Raw genomic sequence first — 22,690 nt, forward strand, 5'->3', positions numbered from 1 at the left:
TCAGTCGCAGGGTACGTCAGTCGCAGAGCACATCAGTCGCACAGCACAGTCAGTTTCACGGTACAGTCGGTCGCAGAGCACGTCAGTCGCAGAGCACGTCAGTCGCACAGCAGTCAGTCGCAGGGCACGTCAGTCGCAGGGCACGTCAGTCGCAGGGCACGTCAGTTGCAGGGCACGTCAGTCGCAGGGCACGTCAGTCGCAGGGCACGTCAGTCGCACAGACAGTCGCAGGGCAGGTCAGTCGCAGAGCACGTCAGTCGCACAGACAGTCTCAGGGCACGTCAGTCGCACAGACAGTCGCAGGGCACGTCAGTCACAGTGCACGTCAGTCGCACAGACAGTCGCAGAGCACGTCAGTCGCACAGACAGTCAGTCGCAGAGCACGTCAGTCGCACACACAGACAGTCGCAGAGCACGTCAGTCGCACAGACAGTCGCAGAGCACGTCAGTCGCACAGACAGTCGCAGAGCACGTCAGTCGCACAGCACAGTTGCACAGCCAGTCGCACAGCACCCACTGATATTCAGCTACACCCTCAGTCACAGTCTTAAGTCACAATCAAATCACAGTCTTTGAAAGTGGTTTCAAATCGGCTTGCCTAACTCCTGCTCAATGGGAGGGGGGCTTACTATGCCACAAGTGTACTCTATTGGACAGAAGATTGTGGGTTAGTAAATGAGAAAACTCTAGCCATTATTGCCAAAATAAAAGAGGTGCACAAAAAAAAAAAAAAACATTTTTGCCTACACCTTTAAAATGGCTGACAGGTTTGCTTTAAAAGTTTAACAAACTCCTAAAAGGGTTGTGCAGTGTACAGAAGTAATGTACTATAAAGCAAAAATTTGCAGGTCTACTGAAAAAAAAGTATATTCTACTGATAAAACAAAGTGTTTCCTAGAACACTGTTTCTTGACTGCGTTATTTATAGGGACCAAGGGGAGGAATCACAAAAGGCAGTGCAGTGGGGGAGCAGGTATCTGGCACACCAGAAGTGTTGAAGACCAGTGGCAGCCATAACTGTGCAAAAGGTCGAAGATTTGAGGTTCCATTTGTTGGACGGGATGGCACTTTTATTAAATACATAGAACTCGCATTTGGGTAAAATAGGGAAATTGAGTTCACCCCTGGTGCACAGTGGCAAATGCCCCGTACACACGCGTCGATAGTTGGCTGTGAATATTCGGCCAACGTCCGATCGGCCGATTTTCGGCTTGTTAGTATGATGCTTTCGACAACCGACTCCGACTTTTCGGCCGAATAAAATCTGGTGTGCAGGCTATAAAATTTTTGTTGGCCGTCAACATAACAGCCGATTTTTTGTGCAGTCAGTACAGATTTCGGCAGACAAAAATCTGATGAGCAAGACTGGGCATGGTCAGAGAAGATAAAACACACGGAAAATAAACCAGCACATGACATGACTTCTGAAGTTGATTTTTGTTGGCCGAGAAAATTTGTGTGCAGTCTAGAGCACATTTCAACCAACACAACAACACTGGACAAATGTCGGCCGATCGGTCGGCCGATATACGTTGCGTGTGTACGAGGCATAAGTGTCGACTGTTCGAATTCCTGCCTGGAGTTAGCATATTCTCCCTGTGCCTGCGTGGGTTTTCTCCAGGTACTCCGGTTTCCTTCCACACTCCAAATACATGCTGTTAGGGTAATTGTCTCCTGTCTAAATTGGCCCTAGCATGTGTGTGTATGCTTGTGAGTTAGGGACCTTAGATTGTAAGCTCCATGAGGGCAGGGACTGATGTGAATGTGAAATATATGTGTGAAGCGCTGCGTAAATTGATGGCACTACATGAGTACCTGAAATAAATAAAAAAAAATAAAAATAAAGCTGCAATGTTTCCTGGGTGATATTATCCTAGTTTTAATGACAGTCAAAGCTAAATAACACCCTTTAACCACTTGCCATCGGTTTACTGTATATCTACGTCGGCAGAGTGGCTCTCCCAGGCAAAATCACCTTAATAAGCGTCATCTGTCTGGAAGGAGCTAGGGGGCGAGCGCACGCCACCGGCGGCGCGCTCCCGCCCCCGATCGTCAGTGGGGAAGCTGCCGGAGTGTATCAGGTGGCTCAGATTGCCGCCTGACACACTCGATCTCTCCCCGCTGAGAGAAAAGGACGGACGGCTGATGTAAACACAGCCTTTCGTCCTTCTGCCTACAATGATCACAGAGCCCATGTGATCCTGAGCCCATGTGATCCGCATGTCTCTGATCATTTCAAAAGCCCAACCCCCCCCCCAGTTAGAATCACTCCCCTAGGCTTACATTTAACCCCTTGATCACCTATATTGTTAATGCCTTTCCTGCCAGTGTCATTATTACAGTAACAGTGCATATTTTTTAGCACTGATTACTGTAGTAATGTCACTGGTACTCCCAAAAGTGTCAAAAATGTCAGGCAGGAGTCCGATCTGTCCGCCGCAATGTAGCAGTCCCGCAAAAAATTGTAGATCGCCGTCATTACTAGTAAAAAAAAAAAAACAACAAAAATGAAATCTTTACCGTAGTTAGTAGACGCAATAACTTTTGCGCAAACCAATCAAAATACGCTTATTGCGATTTTTTGTACCAAAAATATGTAGCAGAAAACAAATTGGCCTAAAATGTTAAAAAATTTAGATTTTTAATTTTTTGGGGGAATGTCATATAAAAGAATGTGAAAAATAGTTTTTTTTTTTTTCAAAATTGTCGCTCTTTTTTTGTTTATAACGCAAAAAATAAAAATCACACAGGTGATCAAATACCGTAGAAAGAAAGCTCTCTTTGTGGGGGAAAAAAGGACATCAATTTTATTTATGGTACAGATTCGCACGACCGCGCAATTGTCCGTTAAAATAAAGCAGTGCCAAATCGCAAAATAGGGCCTGGTTATTAAGCAGGAAAATCTTCCGGTCCAGAAGTGGTTAAATTGCCCTATCAAAAAAAATGACTTTGCCAAAGATAAAACTGCTTTGATATATGATAATGGTAATTACGTAATGAGTACTAAATTTAGCCAGCACATTACAAATCACCATTGTTAATCCTGTGTAATTCTGTAGTTTTTCTTTAATTCTCACCTCGAGTGTCCCGGAAATCTGTATGATTTGGTGAGTAGTGCTTGCAAAGTCTCTCCATGATTTGCTTGTAGTGCATGAGTCTGTGCAGGGGCCGGAGGAGAAACATGTTCAGTGGCAGGTAGCACACCTTCTCCTGCTCAAAATCTCTGCACAGAATTTCTAGTTTGCGGGAATTTCTTATTGCCTTCTCCAGCTCCATCAACACCTCATAGTGCCTTTGATAGTTGGTTGTGAATTGCTGAAAAGAAAAGCAATAGTGTTAAGAAAAAAAAAAAAAACTAGTTGCTAATATCAGAGCTTATTTTATTGATGGGACTACTTTCCTAAAAGGTCACTAAACCCACATCATAAAAAACTATCAATAAATGCTGTATTACATGCTTGTTCATACTCACTCAAACACTATGAGATTTGTTTTCTGTATTCTGCAAAACCTGGATGATCTTGCCTCTCTCTATCTCCAACATCTGTGTATTTCTCCAAATCAGCTAGGGGTTTTGCAGCGCTGTGGTGGCAGCTCTGCACATGCCCAGTTTTCAGTGCAGAAGCTCCTCCTGCTTATGTTTACCTGCAGACAGGCTGGGAAAGATCTGGGTCATGTGACAGCTGTATAGCGATATGGAAAAAGGTACTTTAAAGGGGAGCTCTACCTAAAAAGGGAAGCTCCGCTTGTCTGCTTCCCCCCCCCCCCGCTGCCACATTTGGCACCTTTCGGGGGGGGGGGGGGGAGCGGGTACCTGTTTTTGAGTGGGTGGGGAACTGCGAGGCCCCCCTCCTCCTACCCCCACCGCTGGGCCATTCACAAAGCGCAGCGTGCTTCGCGCATGCACAGTAGGGAACTGGTTTCCCTTACAAGGAATGGTGGCGGCAACACCAGAGAGCTAATCGAAAAATCAGCTGGGGTGCCGACATTGGGGAATCCCTGGACAGGTAAGTGTCCTAATATTAAAATTCAGCAGCTACAGTATTTGTAGCTGCTGACTTTTACATTTTTTTGAGAGGAGGCTGGAGCTCCTCTTCAAGGACCAGTATGCACATTTCTGTACGTGTGATCGCGTTACGATGTATACATAAATGTGCTCTCCACAGATAAACCAGTTGCCACTAAATTGAGCTGAGATTCTGACCTTTAACAGGTTGTCTTCAGCACAGAACTTACACTCGCTTGATACTTTTTAAATTTCGCACAATACCCTGTATACTTTAGAGCATGAAAAATCCCACATCCAGCACCACATCCATGACAAAGGCAAGTATCCTAATTTATACATCTTTCCTATTCTAATCTATAATTGAACATTACAGGTCCACTTAGAACTATTTTTTAGAGTGCACTGTGTCACATGGGAGTTCCCAAAACACTCTACATGCATTAGCAGGTTGTGGTGCAATGCACCTCAGCTGCATATGTATTGCATTGCACCACAAAGCATAGTAAAGCACTACTGTGTGTTGTTGTGCACTGTGTCATACAAAAATGCTGCATGTACATTCTGGTGCTTTGGCAGACCAGAATGTGCTGCCCTAATGCTATTCAGGACAACATGTGAAACAACACATTATTGTGTGTGCAATGCACCGGAAAAACAAACAAGGAATGGGCCCTTACTAAAGCACTTGACCATCGTTACACAAAAAGCTGCAGCAACGCAATATTTGGCTTAGTTTTAGCTTACCATTATCAATGTTTTTTTTTTTCCTTTAGTGGTGATAAATAAAAAAATGTCCACAGTACCTTCATACCCTGGATATTCTTCAACATGAGATCTCCAATTTTTTGATGCTCGCCTTTCATTTGCGAATTGGACCTTCCTTCCCTGTAAAATGTAATGTAAAATTTAGAAATGAAGGATGCAGCTTTAGAAAATATTGTTACAAGTACATAGTATTATGACTGAAAACACCAGAATTCATTTGTAAATGTCGAAATTGCTCTTTTGCCCCTTTTATCAATGGTGATTACCCATTTATAAAGCTTTTCTGTGTTTCTGTTTATTGATATTTTTTACGTCACATTGATAGCATTTCTTCTAAGTAAAGGCCTTTGCTATTTGGCACACTCAACCTGATTCTCTAGGCTCAGGCAAAGCAAATAAAGTTAGATAAAGGGGTAAAATGCCTTTTTCATACCTAGGTGCATGCAGTTACAGTGATTTCAGACTGAAAATTCTAATTATTCTATGAGCTCAAACGGGATTAATTCACTTTAAAATACAAAACACTGCCCTAGTGTAGTAATCAATGTTACTGTAATTGCATGGACCTCATATAAAGCAGTCATTGCTAAAATTTTTAATTTTCCTAAAGCCACCAATTAAATTAGTATCCGCTTTTGAATGAAAAAAATAATTAAACAGATCAAGGCAACCTAACAATAGTTTGTATTTTAATATCTAAAAGGCAGAGATTATGGTTGCCATGATCTGTTCAATAGCCATACAATCAAAAGCTTGCTGAAACTTCTAGAAAGCTGCTGTTTGTGTAATACATATGCAATGCTAACCAATTCAACTTGATATCATATGTGGACTTATATAATCTAGTGCAAATAGCAACAAACTCTATAATATAGTGCAAATAGCAACAAACTCTAGTAACCAATCAGATGTAATTGTACAACAGTTATAACTGCTATAATTTTGCTATACTCAAACTACAGTAAAAAGTTCTATGCATCTACTCCCCCCTATACTTAAAAAGCCCTCACTAGACCCCACCAATTTTAACCTACGCCCCATCTCCTTGCCCCCCTTTTTATCCAAACTCCTTGAACGCCTGGTCTACAACTGACTGAGCGACCACCTCACTGAGAATAACCTTCTTGATCCCCTTCAGTCTGGATTTCGCCCTCAACACTCCACAGAAACTGCTCCCCTAAAACTCACAAACGATCTACTAACTGCTAAAACCGATGGACACTATTCTGTACTTCTACACCTCTCTGCTGCCTTTGACACAGTGGACCACCCCCTCCTCCTCAAAAAACTCTACGCTTTTGGTCTCCATGACTGTACTCTTCGCTGCTTCTCATCCTACTTTTCCACCCGCACCAAGGTTCTGTTATTGAAATCTCTCCTATTCTTTATCTACACCTCCTCCCAGGGTCAGCTGATAGCCTCCCATAACTTCCAATACCATATCTCAGTTGAGGACACCAACATTTATCTCTCTATCCCTCAGCTCACTCCTTCAGTCTCCTCACGTATCACTAATTTACAAACAGACATATCAGCCTGGATGTCACCACTTTTTCAAACTGAATACATCGAAAACTGAGCCAATAATTTTTCCTCCCCCCATGTACCCCGATTTCTCTGTCAATATAAATAGCACTACTTTCAGCCCATCCCCACATACCAAGGTTCTTGGTGTAATCCTGGACTCTGAACTACCCTGTCGGCCCCACTTCCCATTATTGTCCAAATCTTTCCCACCTCAACCTCCGCAACATCTTTAAAATACGTTCCTTCCTAACCGATGACACCACAAAGCTCCTAGTTCACTCCTTGGTCATTTCTCGCCGCGACTACTGCAACTCCCTCATCAGGGGCTTACCTTTACATAGGCTATCCCCCCTTCAGTACATCATGAATGAGGCTGCCACGCTCATTCACCTTGCCAACCGTTCAGTGTGTGCTACTCCTCTCTGTCAATCCCTTCACTGGTTTGCGCTCACCAATGAATTCAATTCAAAATACTAACAACTTACAAAGCCATTCACAACTCAACCCCTAGCTACATTACTAACCTAATCTCAAAATACCAACCTAATCCTCTTTATTCCTCCCAAGACCTCCTGTTCTCTAGCTCCGTTGTCAAATCCTCCCATACTTACCTCCAGGAGCCTCCCGAGCCTTTCCTATACTTTGGAACTCCCTACACCAATTTGTCAGATTATCTCCTACTTGGTTTGCTTTTAGACGATCCCTAAAAACCCTCCTCTTCAGAGAAGTCTATTCTGTCCCTACCCCCTACCCAACTGTACTTTTATTTTCTCCATCAGCTCACCCCCCACAGTTATTGTATTTTTTTTATTGTACTTTTGTATCACTTGACCCTCCCTCCTAGATTGTAAGCTCTAATGAGCAGGGCCCTCTGATTCCTCCTGTACTGAATTGTATTAGAACTGTACTGTCTGCCCCCATGTTGTAATGTGCTGCACACACTGTTGGCGCTATATAAATCCTGAATAATAACAATATTATTCTTTGATACTGAAGGGAAATCCTGATGATGAGAAAGGAACAGTAAGAGATGGTTCACCTTCCAGCCTCTGACTTCCTGGCTAGCAGTTAAAGCTGAGTTCCAGGCCGATATAAAAGGCACAGATTAATGCAGCCCAGTAGTTAGCAATACCTCATTAAATGCATTTTTCAAATGCAAGGAGACTTAATGTCTGAATTCAGCTTCATATAAGCCTCTACTAGTACCTGTACAGCAGGGCTCAGATTGGACGAGGGAGAGGCAGCACAAGGAAACAATCAGTTGTCCTGAATTTCAAGGAGCGTGCAGTTAGGAGGAGATTGTAGGGTGACAGAGATGAGTTCATTAGTCTGCTATTCCTTTTTCACTGTCCAGTCATAAGCTAAAGGTGGGGAAGAAACTAAATGCTACTTACCATTTTTTTACTTTTCTAAAAACTCAAAAACTGAAGCTTTCCCCTTTCTGTGTAATGTTAAGGAGGGAGGTTGGGGAGTTTGTGTTTACTATAATTTAATCAGTCTGTACTGTACTGGAAAATTAGCACCTAGTTAAAATGTGTACACAGTCTGACCTTGGTTAAAGATTGGTTAAAGATTTCAAGGCTTGGGTGGTACATTGTATGTTAATGCACTTTTAAACCAATCTGTACCTAAAGTTACTGTGAAAATTACAAGCTGCCTATAGAGTCCTGTGTATAATCCTGCTTCAAAGACTATACAAAGGTAAAAAATGTGTTTTATTTTTAGGTATGGTGTGTTAATAGGAACCCATAATAAATATACAGTGGGTGCTTCTCATATGTGAATGCAAAGGTTGAAACACACTTTAAAGGAGAAGTATAGCCAGCTGGGGGATGAGGAGTGGGACGAGGCCCTGGAGGCATGTACATTGGTCTCTCCTAAATTGTCGGACCGGCTGACTTAAATCTACATTGTCCACAGATCGTATCTTACTCCTGTGCGACTGGCTTGCTTTGACTCCTCCCGCTCCTCGGCGTGCCCTAGGTGTTCTCACTCCCCGGGTACATTCGGGCACATGATTTGGTCCTGCTCGGGCGTGCAGGGATTTTGGACGCAAGTTGTCCGGTTCCTGCATGACCGCATGGGATGCCCGACTACCCTGGACCCCAGGTTGTGCCTACTTGGAATATTTCCCGAGTCTGACGCGGACAAACATATGGTTCAATTTCTCCGGGAGACCCTGTTTACTGCCAGGAAAGTTATAGCCTTGAAATTGATGCAACCTGTGTCCCCTACCCTTTCGGCATGGAAGGCAGCGGTGAGCGCTACTCTCCCTTTCAAGAAAGTCATGTATGCTAATAGGGGCTGCCCCAAAAGGTATAACAAAATCTGGGATAGGTGGCTGGAGGCCCCTGATACATGTGAAAATTAGCAAACAGTGGATACTGTATGTTTATGCTTTGGCACGGAGACTGGTTTCTGGGCCTGCGCCCATGGCCTCTACTATGAGTTGGACTGAGATGGGTAGTCCGGTTCTGCTTGCAACAAGTCCTGTGCATTGTTATCTTATTGTTTGCATCCCATATCTTGTATTGTTCGCCCAGTGTGATGCTTTCCTTTTTTGACTATGTAATCCTATACTTGTGCATATGTCTGACGATATTCCTTTTGTATATTTCTATGTTGTGCTTAACTCAATAAACGTTTGTTTGGTTCAAAAAAAAAAAAAAAAAAAGGAGAAGTATAGCCAAAGTTATTTTATCTCTACTTCTCCTGTAGGTCCCAGGATGTATTTATTTCTGCACTCCTCATGTAAGCTGTTTTCAGCTGAAAGTGGGCTAAAGCCTGCTGTTGGCTGATGTAACCCTGTTGAAATGTAAAAGTGAGATATGAAAGTTTCCCCACAGCAAGCAGCAAAATAACGTTATTGAGGGGAAATTTTCTCAACACAGCCCAACAGAAAGTACACGATATAGGTTCTAACTCTTCCTTCTGCTATTTACATTAAAAAAAAATGTTTTCGCTTGATTTCCACTTTAAATTTAAGTCTCTTTTTCAATCATTTTAAAGTCTCTATAGAGACTACTCTCTATAGTAGTTGATACGATCTACTTGGTTAAGACAGATTCTGCATTAGATACTACAACCTTTTGATAGATTGTTAGACTATTTTAGATAATATTCACACTTACATCAATCAAGCTAGCATACTTTACTCAGAAATAGCCTCTTTTCACATGCATTTACCTTTCTTCATAGGGCTGAGATAGTTATTTTACAGCCCAGTGCTTTTTCCAGGATTTAATTTTTGTAAAGTAAAGCTGAAATACACTTGAATGAATGCAAAGCATTGATATCTTACCAAAAGGAAAGTCTCTGATCAACTTCCTTTAGAAAACTGGAGTGGAACTTGTGTAAGGGATCAAAGTTGGAGAAAATAAGATTTTTTAATTGCTCTGGCATTGAGTCATCCTTATTTACTGTGTTCTGAAACCACTGAGAAACAAAACAAAAATTTAAATTTTTATCGTCCTCTTATAAACAATATGTTCAAAGAAGAAATTTGCAAACAAATTCCATAAAGGGAGCATCTATAAGAATTTGAATTTCTGTTGCTGTAATAGTAGAACTTTACCTGAATAGTAGTGTGTGCTATTATTCACAAGTATTGTTTTCCTGTCAGAGTAGAAATGTAAGGTCATGTTTATGAGGCCCTGGTGTCAAGATTTCTTTGAAGAAAGTTTTTTTTTCCTACCTTAGCTCATGGCTGACAATGTACACTGCACAGGCTGCATAAATGTGGTAAAATGGCCATGAAGTATTTGTAACACCATAGTGTATAGATTGTCTGTTAGTACTGAGCTCAGGCAGCAGATAGATGGCAATGTAGCCTGTTAATTGCACTGTACTGACAGGGCAAGAATACAAGTAAATCATAATAAAGTAACTCTCAAGTAGTAAGCCTGCAATATTTAAAGAGTGTGGATTCAGAGTATTGCAAATGCTCATCAGCGATTTTTTTTTTCAAGTGGATACAGAGCAAGGAATATTTGCCATACAGGCATATGTGCAGTCTAGCTACATAATTTAAAGACCCGCCTTTGTCATCAGCAACCAGATACTCACTTTCTATTTCTAGTGCATGAAAACATGAATCTGATGGTGCTCAGAGAAACAAACATTATCTTTCAGACTCCTAAATATGTAGCCTCCTGTTTGAGGAAATCAATAGTTTGAGGAACATAAAGTTTCTACTGTTGATATTGTGTGTAAGATGACAGAACTGCATTTGCCAGAGGAACTGTTGATCTCCAGGTTTCATTTAACTTTAAATTAGTTCACTTGGACCAAGCTGATCCAAACTAACTATTTACTTCACTAACAGTTGCAGTGGCTGGAAGTACAGTATAAACTATATGTAGCCTCAAGCTGCAAACAGTATACAGTGCTTGGTTTGACACCTTCCCATCCAGCTCCCAGAACAAAATCAAGTCAAGCTGAATGCTGCTGCTCGGCCATTCAGAGGAAGCTTTGTACTGTGAATGAATACAAAGCTTCAACAGAATGGCTAAGCAGTGGTCAGCCCAACCCATTTTGTTCTGGAAGTGGGAAGGGAAGTTCTTGTCCCGCTGCCAGAACACAGAGCTTTATACTGTATGCTGCTGAGGTTATATACAGTTTATTCATCACACCTAGCTGCTGCAACTTTTAGCGAATTAAATATTTCTTTTGGACCAGCCTGATCCAAATTAACTATTTAAAGATAGAGGAAACCTGGAAATCAGCTGTAAGGTTGTGGATCAAGCATATAAAGAGAACAGAGAAGTTAAAGGAGAACACCATAACAAAAATACTGTCTATCTCTCTGTGTTCAACCATCTATTTACTGAAGAATAGTGAATGTGAATTCAAACATATGGATCAATGTACTTTGGAATAAAAGTGCATAGTTACTTACCACTGTAATGACTTCAAGATCTTTAAGATAGGTGCACTCCGTAGTTGAAACCTCCTTTGCAATATAGTAGGCTTTGTCAGTTGGAAATCTCTGCAGAGAGAGGAAAATGTAACAGTGAGCAGAAAGGACATAGCTGAAATTTAGCAATAGCAATGCATTCCTTTGGTTCTCTTGAACAGGTTTAGGTAACATGCAGTTTTCCAACCAGGCTTGCAAAAGTGACTTATTAACCCCTTGGTGCCGAGGTAAAACAAATATGGGGCCCCACTGGACTGGGCTTATTTCCAAGGGGTTGCTTATTTCCATTTGTGCTGGTAGCAAGCTACATGGCACGCTCCCAGCACAGATACAGGGGTCTCACCAAGAGCCCCAGGCCCTGTTCTAACAATCGGAACATGGAATGTTCAATTCCGGGTCACCTGATTGCTGCGATAGCCTCTGATTGGCTATCAGTGATCAGTCACTGTGAAGCCCGCTCCGGGGTTTTCGGTTTTTGTGAATGGACGAGAGAAATACATTGTATCTTTCTCTGTCCTTGCAGAGGTAGGAAAATAAAAAATGTGTGTGTAAAAAAAACTAAAATAATAAAAAAAAAAAAAAACCCTAGATCAAGTTTTGATCTGGGTCAGTACCAGGGTTAGTGTTTGGGTCAAAGGTCAAGGTCAGTATTTTTTGGACAGGATTTTTTTTTTAAATTAGTGTACGTGTCAGTGTGTTTTAGGCAGGATTAAAAAAAAAAAAAAAGAAAAAGGAAAATGCACACTATTGTTTCTGGGCTGTACTACGGGTACAAAATACAACTAATATAAAAAATATACAGTTACATTTTTAGAAAAGTATTATTTTTTTTACTATTATGGGCCATTTTTTCTTTGATAATAAAAAAAATAAAAAAATCAGGAGATATCCATTACCATTTACCACCAAATGACAGTCCAGTCTGTCCTGAAAAAACCAAGGTATAATCCACCTGGATGCACACAGTAGTTGTGATATGTACCGTTTTACTGACACATGTTAAAGTTGCAAAATCGGACTTAGGCGTTAGGATTGGTTTTACCCTTAGGCGCAAAGGAGTTAATACTTGCATTTTTCACAGCCAAGCCAAGTCTCCTGTATTAATGCCCAGTTTTAGCCAAAACTATTTTTGAATAAAGTTTAGAAGTCTTAGGCCTGTTTCACATGGGCCTCAGCTTGTATAAGAGCAGTGTGAGCAGAGAGCTTCCAGCAGCTTTCTCTAAGCCTTTACAGCACACCCTCAGCTGCTGTTTGGAAATGTTATACACATCTTAACCGGAACTTTACTCCTAACAACTTGATAAAAAAAGAACATTCTTTAGCAAGGAACATACATTCCACAACAATAAATATGCCAAAAAAATTAGTGTGTACAGCCAATTGTCTCCAGCATTGTTGCTGTTTTTTTCTTGCCAGAGGCTGCACTTTGGCTGAAGCCCAGAGCCACTGAGCAGCATTAAATCTTTAGGCTGTCAGCAGATCATCTTCTACAAATTTGGCACAGTGCCAAAAAATAGAGAACAACTGAGCATGTGCAGAGCAGGGGGGGACAGTGTATTCCTGGATTTTATGCAGGATAGGCACTTATTTTTACTTTCATAACATTTTTATTGGCTTGTACAAAAGTGAAAAAGAATACAAAAGTAGTTGTGTCTAAAGACAATCAGAGGGATCAAAAACAAATAGCAGAGAAATGGTCGGGAATGGAATCAACAACAATAAACTTGTACTTGGTATTGAAATACTAGTACTTGGTAAGTAAATAGATAAATCAGATAAGGAACTTCAGTGGCCCCAAAAGGCCATTCAAGAGGTAAACGTTAATCCCTTAAATCAGTGGTTCTCAACTCCGGTCCTCAGGACCCACTAACAGGCCATGTTTGCAAGATAACTGAAATACATCACAGGTGATCTAATTTGCTGCCCTGTGATTGCAGTATTCTAGTTTGCATCTCCCCAAGGCAATACTTAAAATCTGGCCTGTTAGTGGGTCCTGAGGACTGGAGTTGAGAAAAACTGCCTTAAATGATTCCTCTGATAGAATAAAGTGTGATAAGGTCAATGTCGTCAGGAAACCCTGATCCCCTTTGCAAGTCAGAACCCAAGTCCACAGGGTATCGGAGAACCTAGCTCAATCTGGCTTGCAACGGGATCAGGCCCCGTTATTAGACTGCCCAATGGGATCATCTGTATATCAAAGAAGAAAGAGAAAGAATAAAAACTGAAAAAAAAGGGGAGACAGGAGCCAGCAAGGGAGAGTGAAGAGCGAGATAAGAGAAAGGTGTGAGGTGAGGAAGCAAAGAGAGAGTCCAGTGAAAAGAATCTAGTGACCAGTGTGAAACGTTCCATCAATAAGGTAAGGGCAGCAGAGCAACCTATGGAATTAAAGATATATGCATATATGTCGCCCATGGTTCCCAAGTAAGAGCTTGCTGAGCATCTTCTCTTGGGCCATAATCCAGGAGATTTTCCTCTTTGCCCTAGTAAAGAAATCAAAAGGTTGTTTTTATGCACTGGCAATGGTTAGTTTAGCCCCAGTGAGGATAAATAGAATTAGACATTGCAAGCTTTTAGAGGCTGAGTCTACCAGGAAGTTGAGCAGAGCAATATGTTTAGATTTTGGAATCGAGAGGCCAGTGATCTTCTGAAGCATACTGAAGACTTTTTTCCAGAAACTTCTGATTTTGGGGCAATCCCACCAGACATGCAACATATCTCTAATATGTTCACAATCTCTAAAATGTTCACAGTCTCGAAAACAGAGAGGAGAGGCTGAGGGGCAGAGCTTAGCCAATCTAAAAGAAACCAGGTTTCACCTCATCATGACCTTTAAGTTAGCTTCCACCAATTGGATATTTAGTATGCCTTGGGAGGCCCTAAAAGAGTTCCTGTGCCACTCCTCAATATCCCATTGAGCAAGATCTTTTACATAGTTACATAGTTACATAGTTAGTGAGGTTGAAAAAAGACATCAGTCCATCCAGTTCAACCTATGATGCGTGTGTGTGTTTGCTTTTAACCGTACATTGTATACCCCTGTATGTTGTGGTCTTTAAGGTGTCCATCTAATAGTTTTTTGAAACTATCAATGCTCCCTGCTGATATGACTGCTTGTGGAAGAGAATTCCACATCCTTACCGTTCTTACAGTGAAGAACCCCTTACGCACTTTAAGGTTAAACCGCCTTTCCTCTAGTTTTAGTGAGTGGCCACGTGTCTTATTGTATCTCCTTTCTCTGAATAGTTTGTTCCTTATGCTCGGGTCACCAGTACAGTATTTGTACATTGATATCATATCCCCCCTCAATCGTCTTTTCTCCAGAGAGAAAAGGTTCAGGGCTTGTAGTCTTTCCTCATAGCTGATGTCCTCCATTCCCCTAATTATTTTTGTTGCCCTTCTCTGGACCTTCTCCAGTTCCAGCACATCCTTCCTGAGGACCGGTGCCCAGAACTGGACAGCATACTCCAGATGTGGCCGGACCAGAGTCCTGTAGAGTGGGAGAATAATCTCTTTATTTCTGGAGTGAATCCTCTTTTTTATACATCCCAGTATTCTGTTGGCTTTGCTTGCGGCGGCTTGGCATTGCATGCCACTGCCAAGCTTGTTGTCTACCAGTACCCCCAAGTCCTTTTCCATCCTAGACTCACCCAGAGGTTCCCCCCCTAGTGAGTAGCTTGCTTTCTGGTTTCTGGCCCCCAAGTGCATTACTTTACATTTATCAACATTAAACCTCATCTGCCATGTAGTTGCCCACCCCGTTATTTTGTTCAGGTCTGCTTGCAAGGTTTCCACATCCTGCATAGAAGATATTGGCATGCCTAGTTTAGTATCATCTGCAAATACTGAGATTGTGCTAGATATCCCCTCCTCTAGATCATTTATGAACAAATTAAACAGGATTGGTCCCAGGACAGAACCCTGGGGGACCCCACTTTCCACACCCGCCCAATCCGAGTACTCCCCATTAATCACCACCCTCTGTACTCTCCCCTGGAGCCAGTTCTCTATCCAGTTACTCACCTTCTGATCCATACCTACCTTCCTTAGTTTGTACAGTAATCGTTTGTGGGGAACGGTGTCAAAGGCCTTTGCAAAGTCCAGATACACCACATCCACAGGCTTACCTTTATCTAGGTGGCTGCTCACTTCATCGTAGAAGGTTAATAGATTGGTTTGGCACGAACGATTTTTCATGAATCCATGCTGATTACTACTTATAATACCGTTTTCATTACTAAAGTCTTGTATGTGGTCCCTTAACATCCCCTCCAAAATTTTGCAGGACTTTTTCCCTGGCTATCATGTAGGGAGTCTTTGTATGGGCTGAGGAGAGTGATTTGTTTATCAAGAAAATTGTTGCCCCACTCTGCTCCATGGCTTGTCCACACCACTGTTCATAGGCTGTAATGGTGGTGGTGGGCGGCTCAGGCTTTGATACCCATAGTTTGTGCAAAAAATGTAAAATTTGGGAAAACAATTTTTCAGGGGTTACCCTTTGGATATTGGGCCAGAGGGAAGAAAAAATTGACCAATCCTATATAGCTCTTTATCTAACCACCATATAAAAGCTTTTATTTCCAGGTCAGGCAGGAATTGAGGGTTTCTAAAAATATGGGCTAACGGCCTAATAGAGGAGACCAGTTGATTGTGCGTTCTTAGAGTGTAACATAGGGCAAAGAAGTGGGATAGGGTCGGAAGCAAGAATCGGGGTCTCAATTTGAGAGGGCACCAAAACTAGTAGTTTAGGGTATGGTGCAGAGCTGCTTGCCTTTCTATGCGTACCCAATCTGGGAGGGCCGAACGGGAATAAAGCACTGAAACTGAGCCACTTGGTAGTTTATGAGTGCGAAAGAGGACTGATTTGGACAGTTAATGCCCTTTCTCGCCTCAAATGAACCTAGAAATTTTAGATTGCAAGTGCCTTAGATGATCCTTACTATTAGAATAGGTATCTAAAAAAGTAAAGAATTTGAGGTAGCAGCGTCATCTTAATCAAATTAATCTGACCTAGCCAAGACAGGTCTAAGTGGGCCACTTGGGCAAGTTCAGATTCCAATTTCTTAAACAAAGGGGGAAAATTCACCTTGTATAGCAGATCTATCCTAGCCACGAGATTCACCTACAAATATGGGATCGTTGAATAGCTCCAGGTGAACCCAACTTTATCCTGGAGGGTTGTGACCAGGGTACGTGGCAGGCTTATATTTAGGGCTTGCGATTTATTAGAGTTTAAACGTAAACCTGAAGCTTTGGCAAATTCCTCTAATGTATGGCAAAATGGTAGGGAGGTAAAACGAAGGACAAAAAAAATAAAAAAAAACACATTTATGCATTTGGGGGCCACATCGAACTCCACAAATATCGGGATGATTACTAATTACAATAGCCATTGATGTAATCAGGAAGATAAGAAGGGATAGGGGGCACCCTTGCTTCATACCTCTAGAAGAAGTTTGAGAAGAGTTGGAGTAATATTTCTGCAGACGTATCTGGGCTTCTGGGGTGGAGTAAAAAGCACCAATTATGTTGAGAAAAGACTCACCAAAACCTCAGGATGGCGAACAAGTAGGTACTCCAAAAGAAATTTGTGGTGCTTAGCACCTTACTCCTGCGCTCAGAAACAGGGCTCCCGGACTACTCCTGTCAAGGGACTCATACTTGTCTCCAATCGCCCTTTTTTTGTTTGCTTGCAGTGGCGAACAAGTAGGGACAGGAGACCGAGTCAAATGCTTTCTGGAGATCCAGCGAAAGCAAAAAACCTTCCTGAGCTTGTCCGCCATCCCAATTTGAGTTTAAGAGAGATATAACATCAATTGCCCTGTGGATTTGTCCAGGTCCTTGCCTCCCTGGGATGAAGTCAACCTGGTCTTTATGTATATAGAGACCAATAAAAGAAGAGATTATGTCCACAAGGATCTTAGTCAGAATCTTCATGCTATTATTTATAAGGGAAATCTGGCAAAATTTGTTAATTGAGCTAGTATCTTTGCCCAGTTTAGGGATAACAATATGTAGGCCAAATTAAGAGATTGGCCTAAAGGGGAGCCCAGTCAAAGCACATTAAAGAAAAGGGCCAAGTAGGCTGACAGAGTGGCAGAGAAAGTCTTGTAGTATGACACAGAAAATCCGTCGGGTCCTGGAGTTGAGCAACTTTTTACATTTTTAATCACCTGCGCCACCTCATCAGCAGAGATCAGATTTTATTGAGGCTGATCCTCTAACTTGGGAATCTGGATTGAGTCCAAAAAATGATCTAACTCAGGTTGAGTCGTATTCGCATCATCACTATAACGTTTGTTGTAAAATACATGAAAGGCTTCCATAAGGCATTCTAGGTTCTGGGATAACGTACCGCCCGCTATCATAGGCACTTATTTTTAAAGTTTTACATGCTATACTTGCAAAAGGGACCAGCCTGAAGTAATCTAGCAAAATCTAATTTTTTTACACTTTAAATAAGTTGATAGCAGATTTCAGCAAGCTTTCAATAAATTTAAAATAGTAAAGCTTGCTAGCAGCTTGTTTAAAGTGACAATCAATGCTCTCATTAGGATCTGTGTTCAACATTTACAAACTGGAACTGATCAATACTTTAAAAGCTTTAATAAAGTTTGCTAAAAGCTCTGCAAATGTTTTGTACAAGTTTGCTGTTCACACTGCTCTTATACAAGCTGAAGCCCATGAAAAACAAGCCTTAGAACCTCTATAGGGTTTCTTTTTTGCTGTCTATGATTATCTGTTGGGAAAATGTCTTCATTTGTTACGTATGTGTCACCAGTACAAGAAAAACTTGAAAAAGTATTCATACGCCTCAAAATTTTCCACATTTTGCCATGTCCCGCAGGACAATGACCCTAATCAAACAGCCAGAGCTACAATAGAATGGTTTAGATCAAAGCATATTCATGTGTTAGAATGGTCCAGTCAAAGTCTATATCTAAATCCAATTGAGAATCTATGGCAAGTTTACAGACGCTCTCCATCCAATCTGACAGAGCTTGAGCTATTTTGCAAAATAAGAAGAATGGGCAAAAATGTCACTCTCTAGATGTGCCAAGTTGGTAGAGACATACCCAAAAATACTTGCAGCTGTAATTGCAGGAAAAGCTGGTTCTACAAAGTATTGACTTATGGGGGCTAAATACAAATGCACACCACACTTTTCAGATATTTATTTGTAAAAAATTTGGAAAACATTTTATCATTTTCCTTTCACTTCACAATTATGTGCCACTTTGTGTTAGTCTATCATATAAAATCCCAACAAAATTGGATTTTTGTACTTACCGTAAAATCAATTTCTCTTAGTTTGACGCACACAGTGCTCTATAGATCATAACTACTGGGTTATATTGCCTCCTCCAGAAGGACTAGGCGGGAACAAAAAACACCTGGCCATGCCCAGCTTGGTATATAACCCCCCTCTCTGCTCTAGGTAATCAGTTCAGTAGCAAGCAGTTTTAGAAGTATTAAAAGTCCATAGAGGGGTGGGTGCTGTGTCCGTCGAACTCAGAGAAATGGATTTCACGGTAAGTACAAAAATCCCATTTTCTCTTTCATTCCTTAACCCAAGGCTAAACATAAGAGTCCTTAACCAGGACACAGGAGCCTTAACCGGGTCACAGGAGCCCCGTCTGAAAAATACGTTTAAATAAAAATACCCCTCAAGAGGGAACAGCCCCTCTTAAACAGCAGCCTGCAAAACTTTGCAGCCAAAAGAAGCATCCGCAGATGCCAAAGTATCTACCTTATAGAATTTGGTGAAAGTATGCACCGACGACCAAGTGGCCGCCTTGCAAACTTGCTATATTGATGCTTGGTGACGGAAGGCACAAGAAGTACTCAGCGCCCGAGTAGAATGCACCATGACAGGGAAAGATGCCTTACCTTTAATAGAACAGTGATTTAAAAGGTGTATCAGGTGCGCTAAACTGGGTGTCTAATTATATAAAATAAATATAATGACAAATCAACATATAACAATAAAAAATAAATAAAATGTATAGTTCAGTGAGAGAGTCCAATCAGAAGGGAACAAAGTCCTCAAAATCAAACCAAATACAAAATTGGATGAATATATGTGCTCAACACAGTGAACCAATAAACAATATCAGTGGTGAATAGCAGAATAAAGTCCTTAAAGAGATAAAAGTCCTGTTAGATCCAACATGCATGTGATATGTCTCCAAGGTGCAAAACTTCAAAACATAATGGATGAGTTCAGCGAAGACCTCCACCATGAGTGAATAAGCCCCTTACCAGATGCGATAATACACGGGCGTATGTACTATCAGATCCAATGATGTTATGGCCCAAAGAAAAGAAAAAGGTCCACACAAACTTCTCCCACTGGAAAGGGGAGTAGGTAAGCCTCTTACCAGAATGCTGGATGATCTGTAACTCAAAACTCAGTCTGTGTGAAAATCCCTCTTCTATTGCTTCCGGGTCTCAAGGATCTCTGATGATCTGGTTCTTATATAAATCTCCCCGGCTAAATGTTTGGCCATTGTATACCGCCAGAGATGGATGTTTAAGAGTTCCTGACCTAAGAATCTGTGCAGGATGGAGTAAGGAGATGACCACACACCTACAGGATGATTGTGTAAACTACTTCCACCTCTTAATAGAACAAGCCTGAGTCACCATCTGTCTAATCCATCTGGAGATGGTAGCCGAAGAAGCAGCCAGGCATTTCCTTGGTCCGTCCGTAACCACAAAAAGCGAGTCTGACCTCCGAAAGGACTCGGTAGCTGCCAGATACACCCGTATTGCACGAACCACATCCAAGGTATGCAAGGCAAATTCCTTGGCATGAGCCGGCTTGGGACACATTGAGGGCAACACAATGTCCTCATTCAAATGGAAGTCAGAGACAACTTTGGGCAGGAATGATGGACAGGGACAAAGAACCACTTTATCCCTATGGACCACTAAATAGGGATTACGACAGTATAATACCGCCAACTCTGATACCCTGCGGACCAAGGTAATAGCCACCAAGAATGCCACCTTCTGGGATAACAAAGGCAAGGGAAACTCCTGAATATTCTCAAATGGAGGTTTCTGGAGAACTACTAAATTGAAATCCCATGGCGGCAAAAGAGATCGTACAGGTGGAGCCAAATATCGAACCCCCTGAATGAAGGTGCGAACTAAAAAGTGCATGGCTAGGGGTTGCTGAAAGAAGATGAATACAATAGAAGCAGCACCAATGGTAAATGTACATATAAAAATATATGCAAATGAAGGAAAGTCCAGAAATATTGAAGTGTGAATGTCCCAAGATCCTTATAAAGAGGAAAGGGGGGAGACCAACCCAGATCATCCAGTCACCGGTGTACACAGTGGGAAAAGCATAATATCACCCAGTAGTGACAGCCAAAACTGCTTACCAGAAAGTCTGGCCCTCCTGTTACAGAGTGGTCAAACACTACCAGCAAAATCAGGATGCACTCAGCATGAAAGAGGATCCCTCTCAATTCCTCCAATCAATAATGACTCCCAAACTCTTGTATAAAGGGACAATGTAGATGAAAGCAAGCTTGAACCCCTCTGAATCTCCAGCAGGAATGACTCCACCTCAGAAGGACAAGAGCAGGCCAATAGTGTAATATGTACAAACAGGCTATTTCACTGTAAAGGTATTGCACTTAGATGAAATCAGTTTAAAAAGGCATGCAGAGTAAAACCAGGGTATAGAGAAGCGTGCTACACATCCGAGTGCCCGGTCCGCCTTGTGCATATCGTCATACACTTGACATCATCAGAGGCATGGCCATCAGATGTACAGTGGGTACGGAAAGTATTCAGACCCCCTTAAATTTTTCACTCTTTGTTATATTGCAGCCATTTGCTAAAATCATTTAGGTTCATTCTTCTTCCTCATGAATGTACACATAGCACCCCATACTGACAGAAAAACACAGAATTGTTGACATTGTTGCAGATTTATTAAAAAAGAAAAACTGAAATATCACATGGTCCTAAGTATTCAGACCCTTTGCTCAGTATTTAGTAGAAGCCCCCTTTTGATCTAATACAGCCAGGAGTCTTTTTGGGAAAGATGCAACAAGTCTTTCACACCTGGATTTGGGGATCCTCTGCCATTCCTCCTTGCAGATCCTCTCCAGTTCTGTCAGGTTGGATGGTAAATGTTGGTGGACAGCCATTTTTAGGTCTCTCCAGAGATGCTCAATTGGGTTTAAGTCAGGGCTCTGGCTGGGCCATTCAAGAACAGTCACGGAGTTGTTGTGAAGCCACTCCTTCGTTATTTTAGCTGTGTGCTTAGGGTCATTGTCTTGTTGGAAGGTAAACCTTCGGCCCAGTCTGAGGTCCAGAGCACTCTGGAGAAGGTTTTTGTCCAGGATATCCCTGTACTTGGCCGCATTCATCTTACCCTCGATTGCAACCAGTCGTCCTGTCCCTGCAGCTGAAAAACACCCCAACAGCATGATGCTGCCACCACCATGCTTCACTGTTGGGACTGTATTGGACAGGTGATGAGCAGTGCCTGGTTTTCTCCACACATACGGCTTAGAATTAAGGCCAAAAAGTTCTATTTTGGTCTCATCAGACCAGAGAATCTTATTTCTCACCATCTTGGAGTCCTTCAGGTGTTTTTTTAGCAAACTCCATGCGGGCTTTCATGTGTCTTACACTGAGGAGAGGCTTCCGTCGGGCCACTCTGCCATAAAGCCCCGACTGGTGGAGGGCTGCAGTGATGGTTGACTTTCTACAACTTTCTCCCATCTCCTGACTGCATCTCTGGAGCTCAGCCACAGTGATCTTTGGGTTCTTCTTTACCTCTCTCACCAAGGCTCTTCTCCCCCGATAGCTCAGTTTGGCCGGACGGCCAGCTCTAGGAAGGGTTCTGGTCGTCCCAAACGTCTTCCATTTGAGGATTATGGAGACCACTGTGCTCTTAGGAACCTTAAGTGCAGCAGAAATCTTTTTGTAACCTTGGCCAGATCTGTGCCTTGCCACAATTCTGTCTTCTGAGCTCTTCAGGCAGTTCCTTTGACCTCATGATTCTCATTTGCTCTGACATGCATTGTGATCTGGAAGGTCTTATATAGACAGGTGTGTGGCTTTGCTAATCAAGTCCAATCAGTATAATCAAACACAGCTGGACTCAAAGATGTAGAACCATCTCAAGGATGATCAGAAGAAATGAAAAGCACCCGAGTTAAATATATGCGTGTCAGAGCAAAGGGTCTGAATACTTAGGACCATGTGATATTTCAGTTTTTCTTTTTTAATAAATCTGCAACAATGTCAACAATTCTGTGTTTTTCTGTCAGTATGGGGTGCTATGTGTACATTCATGAGGAAGAAGAATGAACCTAAATGATTTTAGCAAATGGCTGCAATATAACAAAGAGTGAAAAATTTAAGGGGGTCTGAATACTTTCCGTACCCACTGTAAGCACACATTAAAAGCTCCCGGCTCGGAAATGACGTGCCCGGAAGTAGTC

The 22,690-nt window shown here is 41.9% G+C and overlaps 1 protein-coding gene across 3 annotated transcripts in view; it reads right to left on the reverse strand.

Annotated features, from left to right (window-relative positions):
• Positions 1 to 22,690, reverse strand: part of FARP1 (FERM, ARH/RhoGEF and pleckstrin domain protein 1) — a 323,137-nt gene that overhangs the window by 39,889 nt on the left and 260,558 nt on the right. For all 3 annotated transcript variants that reach the window (XM_082246158.1, XM_082246159.1, XM_082246157.1), the window contains exons 15-18: positions 11,199 to 11,288; positions 9,603 to 9,736; positions 4,813 to 4,894; positions 3,078 to 3,315 (exon numbers count right to left, since the gene is read on the reverse strand). In XM_082246158.1, coding sequence (XP_082102284.1) covers positions 3,078 to 3,315; positions 4,813 to 4,894; positions 9,603 to 9,736; positions 11,199 to 11,288 — 544 coding nt within the window. The remainder of the gene's footprint in view (positions 1 to 3,077; positions 3,316 to 4,812; positions 4,895 to 9,602; positions 9,737 to 11,198; positions 11,289 to 22,690) is intronic.

Source organism: Pelophylax lessonae (genome assembly GCF_965119305.1).
Source record: "Pelophylax lessonae genome assembly, chromosome: 2".
Classification (NCBI taxonomy): Eukaryota; Metazoa; Chordata; class Amphibia; order Anura; family Ranidae; genus Pelophylax; species Pelophylax lessonae.